This window comes from Leucopleurus acutus (assembly GCF_964270905.1).
Source record: "Leucopleurus acutus genome assembly, chromosome: 20".
In the NCBI taxonomy this organism is placed as follows: Eukaryota; Metazoa; Chordata; class Mammalia; order Artiodactyla; family Delphinidae; genus Leucopleurus; species Leucopleurus acutus.
In genome coordinates, this window is record NC_139162.1 from 6,957,968 (window position 1) to 6,971,769 (window position 13,802).

At 52.2% G+C, this 13,802-nt stretch overlaps 1 protein-coding gene across 2 annotated transcripts in view; it reads right to left on the bottom strand.

Annotated features, from left to right (window-relative positions):
- The window catches only part of CMIP (c-Maf inducing protein), a 237,515-nt gene that overhangs the window by 42,720 nt on the left and 180,993 nt on the right, over window positions 1-13,802 (bottom strand). For both annotated transcript variants that reach the window (XM_082862876.1, XM_082862875.1), the window contains exons 4-5: window positions 9,806-9,967; window positions 4,846-4,887 (exon numbers count right to left, since the gene is read on the bottom strand). In XM_082862876.1, coding sequence (XP_082719002.1) covers window positions 4,846-4,887; window positions 9,806-9,967 — 204 coding nt within the window. The remainder of the gene's footprint in view (window positions 1-4,845; window positions 4,888-9,805; window positions 9,968-13,802) is intronic.

Genomic DNA, 13,802 nt, shown 5'->3' on the forward strand with positions numbered 1-13,802 from the left:
GCCTTCTAGTCTATAAAACGTGGAAAACTAGAGTTACCAATTCACAGGGTTGCTGGGGGGAGGTGATCAGAGAAAACTCTAGAAGCTTTGGTGTCTCAGGCTTGGGATAAGCCCACTGCCTGGGGTACAGTTTGTCACTGACACCAGCACAGGGGGACCGTACTGGACTCGCCTGACTCCTCAGGAAGGCTCTGTGATGACAGGGTCTCCCCATCACTGAGCCCCGTAGCCCAGACCCTGCCTGCTTGGTTTCAGAGGGTCTCCTGGCTCTGCTCCTGCAAGCAGGGCCTTTGGATGTGGGTGGGTACCCCTCGGTGAGGGCTTCCGCCTGTCTCGGGACCGTTACGGGAAGGAACACGTAGCTCGATGGCAGTAGGGGGATGACCACCGGCCCACCTTCCCCATTATGTGGAAGACGAAATCATCAAAAGCTGAGTCTCTGCTTCACAGCAGCAACGGTCAGGCTGACCAACAAGTGGAGAGGGGGCCAGGGTCTCACTCGCCTAGGGCTAGGCGGTCCAACATGGTAGCCACTGCCACGTGTAACTCTTCCCGTTGTAACTGACACGGAAGAAACGATTTCTTTCTTTCTTTTCTTTTTTTTGGCCACCCTCCATGGCTTGCGGGATCTTAGTTCTCCAACCAGGGATTGAATCCGTGCCCCCTACAGTGGAAAGCGCTGGGGCCGGATTTGAAGCCATGTGTGTGACCCAGGAGCCTGAATTATTCCCCATGCTACTTCTCAGCCCAGGCTCTCCACACGGCCAGGAAACAAGCAACCCATCTCGTGACAACTCCATAGGAGAAATGGGGCAGTGAAAGACAATGAAACACCCCAAAGTAGGCCGGGCCCAGAGTTCGGGCTCTGCACGCTCATTTTTAGAAGTTCAGCGCCCAGCCTGTCAGGTGGGAACTCTCTGCTGCCCATGCTGGTGAACGCAGGGAGAGGTCAGGCCACAGCATCGGTGGCGGGGCAGGGCAAGGGCCTCCCCCAGCCCTCGAGTCGCTGCCTGGCCCGCGGCTCTGCTCCCCACACTGAGCTCTGGGACCACCTCTGGGAGGAAGGATCACGTGCAGGGTGTATCCTCCTGGCTTCAGCCCCTTCAGTCAAGCTGGGCCCACCTCTTTCACAGGGATGAATCAAAGAATGAAGGAGTGGGAACAGATTAAGCGCCCACAGGGGGCGTCAGGCGTGGGCTCCGCGCTTCCACAGCTATTATCTCATTTGATCCTCTCGACAACTCTGTGAGGTCAAGCGGTACTGATTTCCATTTGTATAGATGAAGAGACAGAGGGTCAGGGAGGTTGTTACAAGCCCTGCCCCAGTCACAGAGTAAGGATCATTTTAGATCGTATTATTAATAAGAAGATTTTATGTTTCTGTGGCATCTTGCTATGAGCCTAGCCCTCTTCCAAGCATGTTCGGTGTGTTAGCCCATTTAACTTTCCCAGCAGTCCTGTAGGAAATGGCACTGTTATCACACACATTTCATAGATGAGGGGACTGAGGCTTAGAGTGTCAAGTTGGCTGGAAATGATCTGAATGGCCATCTGGTTAAATACAAATACTCTAGAGCCAGTGGAAAGAATGGAGTATGGGGTAGAACAGTGGTTCTCAACCAGGGTCAGCTCTGCCCCCCTCCCAAGGGATATTAGCAGGTGTGGAGTTAGCAGTGCGATCATCACAACAGGGGAATGCTGGGTGGAGTTCTAGTGGGTGGAGGCCAGGGATGCTACCCAACATCCTACAATGCCCAGGACGGCCCCACCACAAACCATCGTCCATGCCCAAATGTCACCATTGCCGAGGGTGAGAAACCCTGGGTTAGACACGTGCTTGCATGTCTTGACTTGAAAGAATCTTCAAGACATGCTGTTAAGTGAAAAATCGAACACAGGACGACACATCAAGCTTCGCATCTTTAATGTTAAAAGCAAAAAATAAAAACACAACCGTGTCTGTCTCCGTGGGTTTGCCACCGCATGAAAACCTCCAGGGCTGCCTCTGAAGGGGCCGCTGGGATGGGGTGAAATCTTTTTTTTTTTTTTTAAACAATGAAAATATCCTGAAATCCTTACAAAAGTACTTTAAAGAATATTTTAAAGATATTTTAAGTGAAATTAAAAGCTCTTCCATTACTCGCCCAAGGTCACAGCTGGTGGGGGGTGAGCCCAGGGTCTGCACTCAGCTCTGAACTTGAACCACACTCAGCTTTAAGTCCACGTTCTTCACCAGCACGTGGGAACGCCACCGGAGTCTGGACTCCAGGTCCACGCTTGTCCAGTGACACGTCAGCTAACAATTACCCACGGCACTGATGCCTGACTGATGGGTTGAATAAAACCAACTTAAATTACTTGTGAAAGTACTTTTGAAAAATAAGTGCATAAAAAACAAAACAAAAACCAAGCCCCACTGGGAGAAGACTAATTGCCAACAGGTCAAATCAGAAAATGTAATGGCTGGAACGAAAGGCGGCTACAGAAGGCTTCACGATAATAACAGCATTGGTAATAGAGAACACTGAAAGCAAGGCTGTAAAACGGGGGGCTGAGGGTCAGACCCGGAGTTCAAATTCTTCCCTGTTCTCAGGCATCCCCACTGAGCAGGGAAGCTCAGCCCAGTCCCATTAAGGGGTCAGCCCAGTAAATTAGCTGAATAAATGCAGGCTGGATTTCTCAGATCACAACTCCTTCCCCAGGCTCCTCCCAAGTCCAAAGCCCTGACCCTCCTTCCAGGGCTGAGGTGTACAGTGGGACCCACAGGTGTTGCCAACCAGGAGGGGAAGATGCCAACTCCTTCTCCGGCACCTCCCAAGTCCAAAGCCCTGACCCTCCTTCCAGGGCTGAGGTGTACAATGGGACCCACAGGTGTTGCCAACCAGGAGGGGAAGATGCCAACTCCTTCCCCGGCACTCACGTCCTTGCCTGCTTCTCCACCAGCGAGAGCCTCTTTGCCTTTGCCTGTGCTGGGCTCCCTGCCTGGACTGCCTTTCCCAGGAGCATCCTATCCACCTGTTAAGACTCAGTTCACTTACCTCCTCCTTGAAGCGCTCTTCCATCCCCCTCCCAGTCCCCTCCCTGAGAGAGGAGGTCAGGTGCCTGCCCTCTGTGCTCCCCTAACACCCTGAACAAATCTCAAGCCCGGACCACGTGATTTCTGGATTATCTGTCAGGTCCCGCCAGCACACAGTAATCCCTCAACGGTGGCTCTGTCTGTGCAACAGAGACCAGCGTCTGGCACATACTTGTCCTCGCATGTCAACGAATGTTTTGTTAAGTGAATTTATTAATTAATAACATGCCAGAGGAACGTGGTGGTGGGTGACTGGGGAGGTCCAGGCTGATGCTGCCCTTGTTCTAGCAAGAGGAGGCAATGGGTGGCCAGAGCAGAGCATGGGAAAAACCTCTATATTCTTAGCAGACACCCACTGAGCAGCTGCTATGCGCCAGACACTGCGGTTGGGACACCGCAGAAGCTGCTGCCTTTACTCTCCAGGATAAAAGCCCTAAGGCTCACCTCCTTTGGTGCCCACAGGACCCAGCTGCAGCATGGAGGGTGATTCTCCAGGCCGGGCTGGCCAGGGCCAAGTGGGTGGGCTCCCGAAGCCCTAAAGCAGCTCAGAGGGGCACGGTGTCTGGGATGTGGGCCTTGTGTCAAAGGCTGCAGCTGCGGGACCTCTTGGGCAGGTAAATGTTCCAGGTCCTTTCCTGGGCACACAAAGCTCTGCCTCTCACTTCCATTTCAAGTTCTGCCTTCCTGCTTCCTACTTCCTTAGGCTTTATGCTCCAGCAATGCTGAAGCTTCCAGAATATACCATGTTGCTTTAAATCTCTGTGCATGGGACTTCCCTGGTGGTCCAGCGGTTAAGACTCCGCACTCCCAATGCAGGGGGCCCAGGTTCGATCCCTGGTCAGGGAACTAGATCCCACATGCTGCAACTAAAGATCCCGCACGTGGCAACAAAGATCCCATGTGCCGTAACTAAAGACCCGGCGCAGACAAATAAATATTAAAAAAAAATTTCCCTGCATGTTTTGTTTTCTCTCTCTGGAAAGCCCTTCCCCCCCTGTTTTGCCATCTGGCAAACTCCTATTGATCCTTCGAAACCCGGCTCAGACATCATTGCCTTTGCGAAGCTCTCTGGCTTCTTTCCCAGGTGAGTTTATCACTCTACTCTCTATGTTACACGCCTCTTATTTTTGCAGTGATCTCATTTAATAGACCAAGAACTCCTTGGGTGCAGGGGCCATCTTAGTTACCTGTGGATTCAAATACAGAGCTCAGTGCTTGGCACCCAGTAGGTGCAACTTCATTTCTTTCTTCTCTCTTGGGAGAACCACATTTCATAGTTTAAAATCACCCAGGAAGATATTTTACACCAAAGATGCTCACATCAAAGTCAAGTCCCAGAAACTACCATCGCACTTTGCACATCAGAGGGAATTCAATCCGGGTTTCTAGGTGTGGATTAATTGGGAGCATGTCCTGGGGCAAGAAAGAGAGAGTTTACCTTTCAGCTAACAGGGTTACGGGCTGAGAGTAAATTATACGGTCTCTGCCATCTCTGGCCTCCTCTCCCTGCGACCGACTCGGGAAGGAGGCGGCGATTAAGGCACATTTGCTACCAACCTCAGAGACTGATAATTACATCCCCCCAATCAACTGGGGCTCTGACACGTGCAGAGGCAGGAGGGAGACATGTCTGGCCTGATAGAAAAGACAAAATTGAGCAAGGCCACCGTGCTGGGGGATGATGCTGGCGTTTCAAGAGTTCACTCAAACCAGGGGAGGCTTGTGGGCACAGGAGGTGGGCAGAGGGAGAGGGGCTGCCCGGGACTTACCACAATGATGTTTTCATGCTCTTGGGTAGTCAAGTTTGTGTTCTGAAGGATGAGCGGAGAGAGCAGGAGGAAAACAAAGCAAAACACATTATTAATAAAATGGAAATTGGGAGATTGGGACTGACACATACACACTACTATATATAAAGGCGAGAGCTAATAAGGGCCTGCTGTGTAGCACAGGGAACTCAATACTCTGTAATGGCCTATATGGGAAAAGAATCTAAAAAAGAGTGGGTATATGTACACGTATAACTGATTCGCTCTGTTGTACAGCAGAAACACATTTTAAATCAACTATACTCCAATAAAAATTAAATTAATAAATAAAATGGCACATTTGCATCTCAAAAGTCCATGCAGTTTCAAATGCTTTCAGCCTCTCGGACAGAGGGCACTTGTCACTTTTTCTTAATTAAATAGATCAGAAGACCCTCAAAGGCAGGGTCGGAAGCAGGGGAAGGACGGCTTCGGGGCAGGAAGAATTGAGTTCCAAGTCCCTGTTTCACCACTGGAGTGACGTGACCTTGGACTAGTCACTTCTCAGTGAGACAGTTTCTTCTTCCGTAGGTGGGGCTCCTCCTTGGGCTTAAACTCACGCTTGGCCCTCGTCATAGTGACACATGCCACTTGGAAGGCCGGAGGCAGCTTCATAATAAACATGTAAAGAAACAGACTTTCGGGCCTTGATTTTGTGCCAGGTAGTCTTTGGGGAGCAGCACATGGAATATTTCAGTGGTTCCCAAACTAGGTTCCCAGGGAACACTAGTGTTCCATGAGTTGGCCCAAGATGGTCTAGCTATGTTTAAATTCTAGCAATCAACTTGCAAAAATATTAAGCGGAATGGATTAAACTTGCTAAATTTCTAGGGTTTTTTTCTCCCCCCCGCCCCGCAATCTGGAATTTGCTTACACAGCTGGTACCTGTGACCACCATCCCGTGTATGCAAATGAGGATGCGAATGAGGTTGCAAATGAGGAAAGGGATGAATATGCAATAAGCAAGAGACAGTGAAAAAAACTCAGAAACAGCCACTATTGTCTTTTTTGCTAGTGTCCTGGTGTGTTCTGCTCTGACCATCTGTCTCAGTGGACACAAGCTTTCACTGGTATCAACTCTTATTTCCTAACAGCCGTGTTTGCTGTTCATAAGGCACCTCCTCGTTGGGCAGTAAACCCCAAGATCGACTGTTCCCGGGTTCTAGAAAGAGCTCCACGGGCTGAACAGGTTTGAGAAGTACCTGTTAGCTGATGCATTTACACCAGCTACGAGTGGAAGAAAAGCTAGTGAGCTGTGGATTTCCTTTTGTCCAGTAAGCTGGCTGCCCAAGGGGTGAAGGCGGCACAGAACCAGAGTCAGTGCCTGAGCGCCACGAGCGTCCCGGTTCCCATGGAGACCGCCTGACTTATGTGCTTGGGATCCAGGACACGCGGGAGGATGTTTTTTGGATTCTAACACCTTTTTCCTTTTGTGGATGCTGGTGTGGCTTGAGCACCCTGTTTATGACAGATTATTAAACACTAGCCATTTTTCAGCCGAGGGCAGAGGAAAGCCTGGCTTTGGTCTTTCCTACTCACTACACCTAAGGCACTGTTGTCAGGGCTTTGCTACCCTCCTCCCAACCATTTCCTGTTCTTGGGATAGGTTCTATTACCCCAATGACAGATGAGCAGCCAGTGGCTCACCCGGGAGCACAGGTAACAGGAGGTGGAGTGGAGATCTGACCCCTGTCTGTCCTGTTCCAAGCCTATACCGCCAACCACTGAGCTGTACAGCTCAGTCCACGCGAGGGGAGGTTCCATCTTTCAGGCTGCCGTGGGAGCTCTGAAGGGACCAGCCATCCCTCACCACACCCATGCACCTTTCCAAGAAGAGCCTCTGGCAAACACAGGTGCCGTTTCTTTGGTCCCAGTCACCGGTGACGGCACATGGCACTCTGCAGGGAAACTTCTCTCCACTGAGGCCATTTCTGACCCGGGGTGGAGAGCTCTCACTAACAGCCGCTGCCCTGGAGGGGACACTTGAATCCTGAACCGAGCGGCCACTCCACACACTCAACCCCACAAAGGCCTGGGAGGGTGGGGATGCCAGCTTTAACAGGCCTGTCCTCCCCTTCCCTCCCTTGGGATCCTGCCCACCTTCTGGTCGCTTTGGTGATGGCTGGAGCCTCTTAGGAGGAGGCCTCAGGAACAGCTTACGTAAAGAGAACAGACAGGGAATCCAGTCCATACACAAAAAAGGGCAAGAAAGAGGGAGAGTTTGTTTTTCCACCCATCCCCTCTAGACATCTAGCTGAGGGTGCTGAAGGTCAAGTTCACAGCCATCTCCCACGATAACAGAAATGTGACCTGTTATCAATTGGTCCCTATATATCAGGCACAGTGCCAGGCACTGTATACATATTAGAGCATCCAAGCCCTAATTCTGTGAAACGGGTGCTAATCTTAGCCCCAACTCATAGATGAAAACAGCACTGAGAGATCCAGTACCCTGAGCAAGGCCAGGGAGCTCCTGAGAGGAGAACCGGGTCTTCCTCACTCTGCACACCTGCTCTTAACTGCCGTCCTTGGTGGCTGGGTCCCTCACTCATGAAAAAGTCTCTACCAGTTCAGGTAATGTCACATTAGCTTTGCAGTTGGGCAGACCTGGGCCTGGGTCCTGCCTACCCCTCACCCAAGTGACCCTGGGCAGGCGACTTAACCCCTTGGAGCCTCCGTTTACATTTCCGTGTGTTTTAATACTTACCTTGCAGGGTCGCTGGGAGAAATGTAAAAGGGCTGGTGTAAATGCCCGCCACTGTGATCGTCACAGAGAACGTGTTCAGAAAACGTTCAGAAAACGTCAGCATCGTTCTGAACGTGTTCAGAAAACGTCAGCATCGCTCGTTAGCCTCACTGGAGGGGACGCCACCTGGGCTGCGGCCCCAGCTCTGTCCCTCACAAACAGCAGCTCTTGGCAGTAAATTGGGGATAGCACGGACCCCTTGCCTGACTCACAGTTGGTGCACAGCAAATCCAAGCTCCCTCCTTATTTTTCCTTTAAATGCCTCTGTCTCTCTACCCTAGCGCTTGGGATCAGCTGACTTTGAGATCCTGGATCTAAAGCCTCAGAAGTGATGCAAAGCCCACGAGCACGTGGCCACGTGAAACGTATCTGAGACGGGCAAGAAATCCCACCAGAGGTCGGCCACAGTGTCGTCTGCCACCTTCGCCATCGTCCTGACGACAAGCCTGATTTAATGACGGTGCGATGGCGGCTGAGACTGGTGGGGTTGATGGGGTGGGCGGTGCAGCTCTGCAGTAAGAGCTAGACAGCCTTAAGGTGAAACTCCCGGCCCCACTGCTTTCTCGGCAGGTCACTCGGTATCTCTGGGCCTCAGCTTTCCCATCTGTGAAATGGAGACAGCAAGGGCTGTCTCTCGGGGAGCGTGAGGATTAGATGGGATGCTGTGTGCGTGGCACCCGGCGCCTGCCCAGCATGTAGCAGGTGCTTCCTGAGGGCGAGCTGCTTCCCCTTCTCCAGATGAGAAGCCAGTCCCGGGCCTGCCGACAAGCCCTTCCCGCTCAGGTGGGAAGCCTGGACTCGAGGCCGGGTGTACGGCACAGGCCTCAAATCCCAGACCTTGACCGTGATTCATTTCAGAGCCAGGGTCTTTACTCTTCTGTGGGATGAGGCCGGTCTCCCACCCGAGGGCAGACACGTCCTCTGCTCCTCTGCCACCCACTTTCCACCTCTCGCTCCCACCTCCTCCCAGGGCGAGGGACCCTCTCTATTCAGCAGACGTGGAAGGCCTGGGCCAGTTTCCTGGACCAACGGGCAGTGACCAGCCTGGGTCTGCAGAGAAAGCGGAGGTTCTAGGTAGCAGGGAACTTGTGCCGGAGTCCGGGGGGGGTGGGGGTGGGAGAAGCCATCAAGGGCACCGGGGCAGCCAGAGAAGCAGGGGCCGCTCCCTGGGGAGAGGGACAGAGAGATAGCTCTGCCGGCCACGCATAGCTGAAACCAGGAGTCATCAACCCCAGTGTCCCTAGAGGGCCAGGCAGGCAAATAAATGAGAGAAGTATTAATATCTGTCAAGTGCTTAAAATAGCACCGGAGCACAGTAAACAGAGAGATGTTTCCGAGCACCCCTCGCCCTCCGTCGGGCAGCCTAACTGACGGATTAAAGCCTCAGGTCCCACTGTCTTTCCTGCCAGAACGTAAGCTCTAGGAGGGCAGGGGACCATCTTCATCCAAGTGCGCAGAACAGCGCCTGGCACACGGCACACACTCAAAGTGTGGGGCTGCCTGGCAAAGCCGACGGCTCAGCTGGGCGGCACTAAGCAGCGAGCTGCAAAGTGCTGCTGGATTTTCCGACCGTTTTTAAAGAGAACCTGGAAATCCCTATTTTGTTGTGAAATCTCTCGACTTTTAATATCCTGTGTGAGTTGAAGGACAGCTATGGGCTGTGAGGGATGATTAGAGCGGAGAGCCATGTCTGCCTGGACCTCCAGTGCTGGCGGGGGACGGGGCGGGGGGAGACGGAGGCGGGCCCACGCCGTGGGTATAGGAAGGGCAGTCTGGGGGCTTCACGGACGTGTTCCCGCTCAGGAACGAACTAGAGAATTCTAGCTGCCATCATCACCATCGCCAGCCCAGCTCGGGCCCAAGAGCAACACCCACCATGTCCTCCCTCGAATCCAGTCTTGGGGCACAGCAGGGTGGCAACCACTCTACCATCGTCCCTGGACAGCTCAGCTGGAAGCACCGGGGGCAAACCTCCTCCTCAACTCCCTCGTGTCGCTGGGGGACCGCTCACCTCCTCCCGCAAAAGGGAGACAACACAGACTCAAATTCGATTCTGCTGCTTGGTACCGGGTGGTACTCAGCAGGTGTAAAGGAAGCCGACTTCAAAGTGGCGGGGGGTGCGTGGGTGGGGAATGGGACGGCACAGTGCGAAATCAAGCCACGGGGAAGCGTTACCTCTGAGAGCAGTTTCGAGACGATTTCCAGTGGGGCTTGGTTGATGGAGTCATCCTGCAGGGGGGACGTCAGGGCCATGTCCACCAGAGTTCGGATCTCCTTCAAGACGACTTCCCAACGGCTTGGGTTACTCAGGACTTTCTTGTATTTGTAAATCTTTTTCTGGTTGGGAGAGAAAAGAGACCCACACGTGTTATTAACAGGCCAGGGGTGGAATATACAAGACGGTCAAAGAATCAGATGTACTGGATGTGAAAGGCCCCACGTCTGGACCCCTGCCAGCCCCATCAGAATCCGACCCCCGAAGAAGGGACAGTCTTGCCCCAAGTCGAAGGCTGCATTTGCAGGTAGTCAGGCCCCCTGAACGCTAGTAATTTCCACTCCTTTTCCAATGACATAAAAAAGAAGATGAAGCTATTTACCCTTCAGGTTATATCTTTTGCCAAACTTGCTCCCCAAGTATTCAAACGCAATAGGAGGGGAAGCATTCCGGGTCCACAAAGGCACTTTCTCTGCATTGGAGGCACTGTTTCTGCTCGCCCTGACCCTAAGAGGTCCCCTTGGAGACTGTGCTCAGCTGGGAAACCTGACAGACAGGCTTGGGGCCTGGAATTCAGCTCCAGCCAGGTGGGGACCGAGCCCAGAACGGTCCTCAGCTTCCACCTGGGGAGTAAGATGGGTGCGTTCTCACCTCCGCATCCAAAGCTGGCGAGCGGCTGGGGCAGTGGCCGCGGCTCTGTCCATATGAGGCCGGGCTGGCTCCGCCCTCTGACATCATGGAAACAGAAGCCCTCTCTGAGGCCGAGGTCCCAGCCTGCGCTCCCCCGGCTCCGCAGTGGCCTGCCCCACTGCCGCCTGGCTTGCCTGGCCATCTCTCTCTCTAACTGGATAAACTTCATTAAGTGCTCTCTGCTCCTTGGGGAAAACCTAATTTTAATGTCACTGAGCCAGCAGCCAGCTGGGTGACATGTCACAATCCCTGAACCAAAGTCTGAATGAGGGCAGGAGGAGGTGAGGGTCCCCCACTGGCCCCGAGGCTCAAAGAGAAGCTTGTAGGCCACCAGTGTCTCCCCGACCACTTAGTTTCTGAGTTAAGAATTACAAAGGGTCTTGGAAGCCAAGGCCTAAAATGAAGCATTTGGGGGACAAATTCTGCATCCAACTGGGTAGTTCTCTGTGCTGAGTGAGGCGTGGTGGTGGAACAGGTGGTCGACTGCAGGATCAGACAGGCCTGGTTCTTCCCATAAAGTATTTCACCTACGGAGCCTCAGCCTCATCTTCTGCAAATTATGCATGAAAATACCCTGTGGCCTCTTCCAACGTGGAACCCTTATAAATCCTGGACCCAGGTGGTCCCCTCTCTGTGAGGAGTTAGTCAAAAGTGTAGTCCCAACAGCGCAACCACATAACCCAAAGGGAACTCGCGATACTCAACCTGCCTCTTCTGAAAAACTTTAAAGGAATGAAATGGACAACCCTCAGTGACCCGGACAGCACCCCCTTTTTTTCTCCCATGTTTCTCCCACACTGCATGATGTTCTGGGGCCTCTTATTTGCTAATCATACCCCTGCGCCACCACCATCACCCGCTTAGTTAACTACATCTAAGTTTATTTCCCATAGTCATCCCAGACCTTTCTTATGTCAGTCTCCATAGTCTGCCTCTCCCTCCTTCTCTCTCTCCTTCCACACACTCTGCCGGCCCCACTGCCTCCCTCCCTCTCTCCAAGCTTTTTTTTTTTTTTTTACATCTTTATTGGAGTATAATTGCTTTACAATGGTGTGTTAGTTTCTGCTTTATAACAAAGTGAATCAGTTGTACATATACATATGTTCCCATATCTCTTCCCTCTTGTGTCTCCCTCCCTCCCACCCTCCCTATCCCACCCCACTAGGTGGTCACAAAACACGGAGCTGATCTCCCTGTGCTATGCGGCTGCTTCCCACTAGCTATCTATTTTACGTTTGGTAGTGTATATATGTCCATGCCACTCTCTCACTTTGTCCCAGCTTATCCTTCCCCCTCCCCATATCCTCAAGTCCATTCTCTAGTAGGTCTGTGTCTTTATTCCTGTCTTACCCCTACGTTATTCATGACATTTTTTTTTCTTAAATTCCATATATATGTGTTAGCATACGGTATTTGTCTTTCTCTTTCTGACTTACTTCACTCTGTATGACAGACTCTAGGTCCATCCACCTCATTACAAATAGCTCAATTTCGTTTCTTTTTATGGCTGAGTAATATTCCATTGTATATATGTGCCACATCTTCTTTATCCATTCATCTGTCAATGGACACTTAGGTTGCTTCCATGTCCTGGCTATTGTAAATAGAGCTGCAATGAACATTTTGGTACATGACTCTTTTTGAATTATGGTTTTCTCAGGGTATATGTCCAGTAGTGGGATTGTTGGGTCATATGGTAATTCTATTTGTAGTTTTTTTAAGGAACCTCCATACTGTTCTCCATAGTGGCTGTACAATCTCCAAGCTTTTGACGTGAAGACAGCACAGTTTTCGTCAAGTAGGGAATGGGAAAGAGTAGAAACATTTACTTGTCAATCATTTTAGATCCTATAAGGGCTGGAAGAAACGCATGGTAACTCCTGTTGGGGGTGGGTGTTCAGTGAATAATAAATACACTGTTGATGGAGACGATGGTGACAAGCAGTATTTGCTGAACTCCGTGACTTTCGTGATGAGGCGCACCTAGCCTCTTGAGGCTCCCCTGGGACCGTAACCAGCCTCAGTCCCAGTTACCTGACTGGTGATGTGAGCCAGGAGCATGACCATGTCTATACAAATTCAAAGTGCCCGAAGTCTGAAGCGGTAGAGACACTTCCCAAGGCAAGAATCCGGCCCATCCCCGAAGATGAACGCTCCTTTGAGTCCTAGACACTGCGGTTCTGCTCTGGGCCCAGAGAATTGCTTAATTTTTAAATGACCATGAAATGGTCACAGAAACTCACCGTATATTCAGCCCCAAAGAAAACCACAAGGACGCACAGCCGTGCATTCCCACGGTAGATTCTAGACTGGAATATGGTCTGCACTTTAAGCGCCCTCTCTCGTAATCAGCTGCAAGCTGTTTACTTTTGAAAGAATAATGACTTCACTCTTTTTGTGAAAACGAGGCATGCTCACTGTAAGAAATGTAAACCACACTGAAAAGCACAAAGAAGAGGATAAACGAAAAAAGGTCTCGAAAATCCCACAACCTAGAAATAGCCATCACTAACCTCTGGTGAGCACTGTTCCAGCTGGCCCTCAGTTAAACTTCGCCCGTGGGGGTGGGCGGCCGTGAGCTCGGCCCCTAAGTCCTCAGGACCCACACTCGATGTCACCGAGACAGTGAGGCCCAGGTGAGAGGGCCCATCGGGCGCCGCCTGCCCCAGCGAGCCCCTTCACAGGCGCGCCCAGCCTCGGGCTCACAGACACAGCCCCCCTGACAGGCCGCGGAGGTCAACAGCTTTCCCACGAGCCCCTGCTTAAGGCGCGTCCCAAGGAGAGTGGTCACAGAGGCTGCACTCAAGACCAGAAGTTCCCAGGGGCTGACAAGGGCCAACGTTCAACGACCCACCAGGCACTGTGCAGAGCACTTCGGGGCATCATCTCACTCCACCCTCACAGTAACCCCAGGAGCTGGGGACCTGCCATGGGCCCTGGGAGCAGAACCGCAGACAAGGACCCGAGCGCAGCTGGTTTATTTACTGGGGAGGTAATGGAGGACACATCAGTGCAGGGGTGAGAGTGAGACTGGGAGAAGAAGGCAGTCAGTCACCGCCAGCGCATCATCAAGTGTTGGGACTGGGCAACAGGCAACGCCACCACTGTGGGGACAAGGCTGAGTCCTGAGGGGGCCTCTGGGAGACAGTGTGGATCACGCCCTAGAGTTGACCCACCCAAGGAGCAAGGAAGCGGCACTGTTTACCCACCAACTTCCTGGACTTCTGGCTGCCCTGTGCCCAGGCCAAAACGCTCCCACAGCCAGGA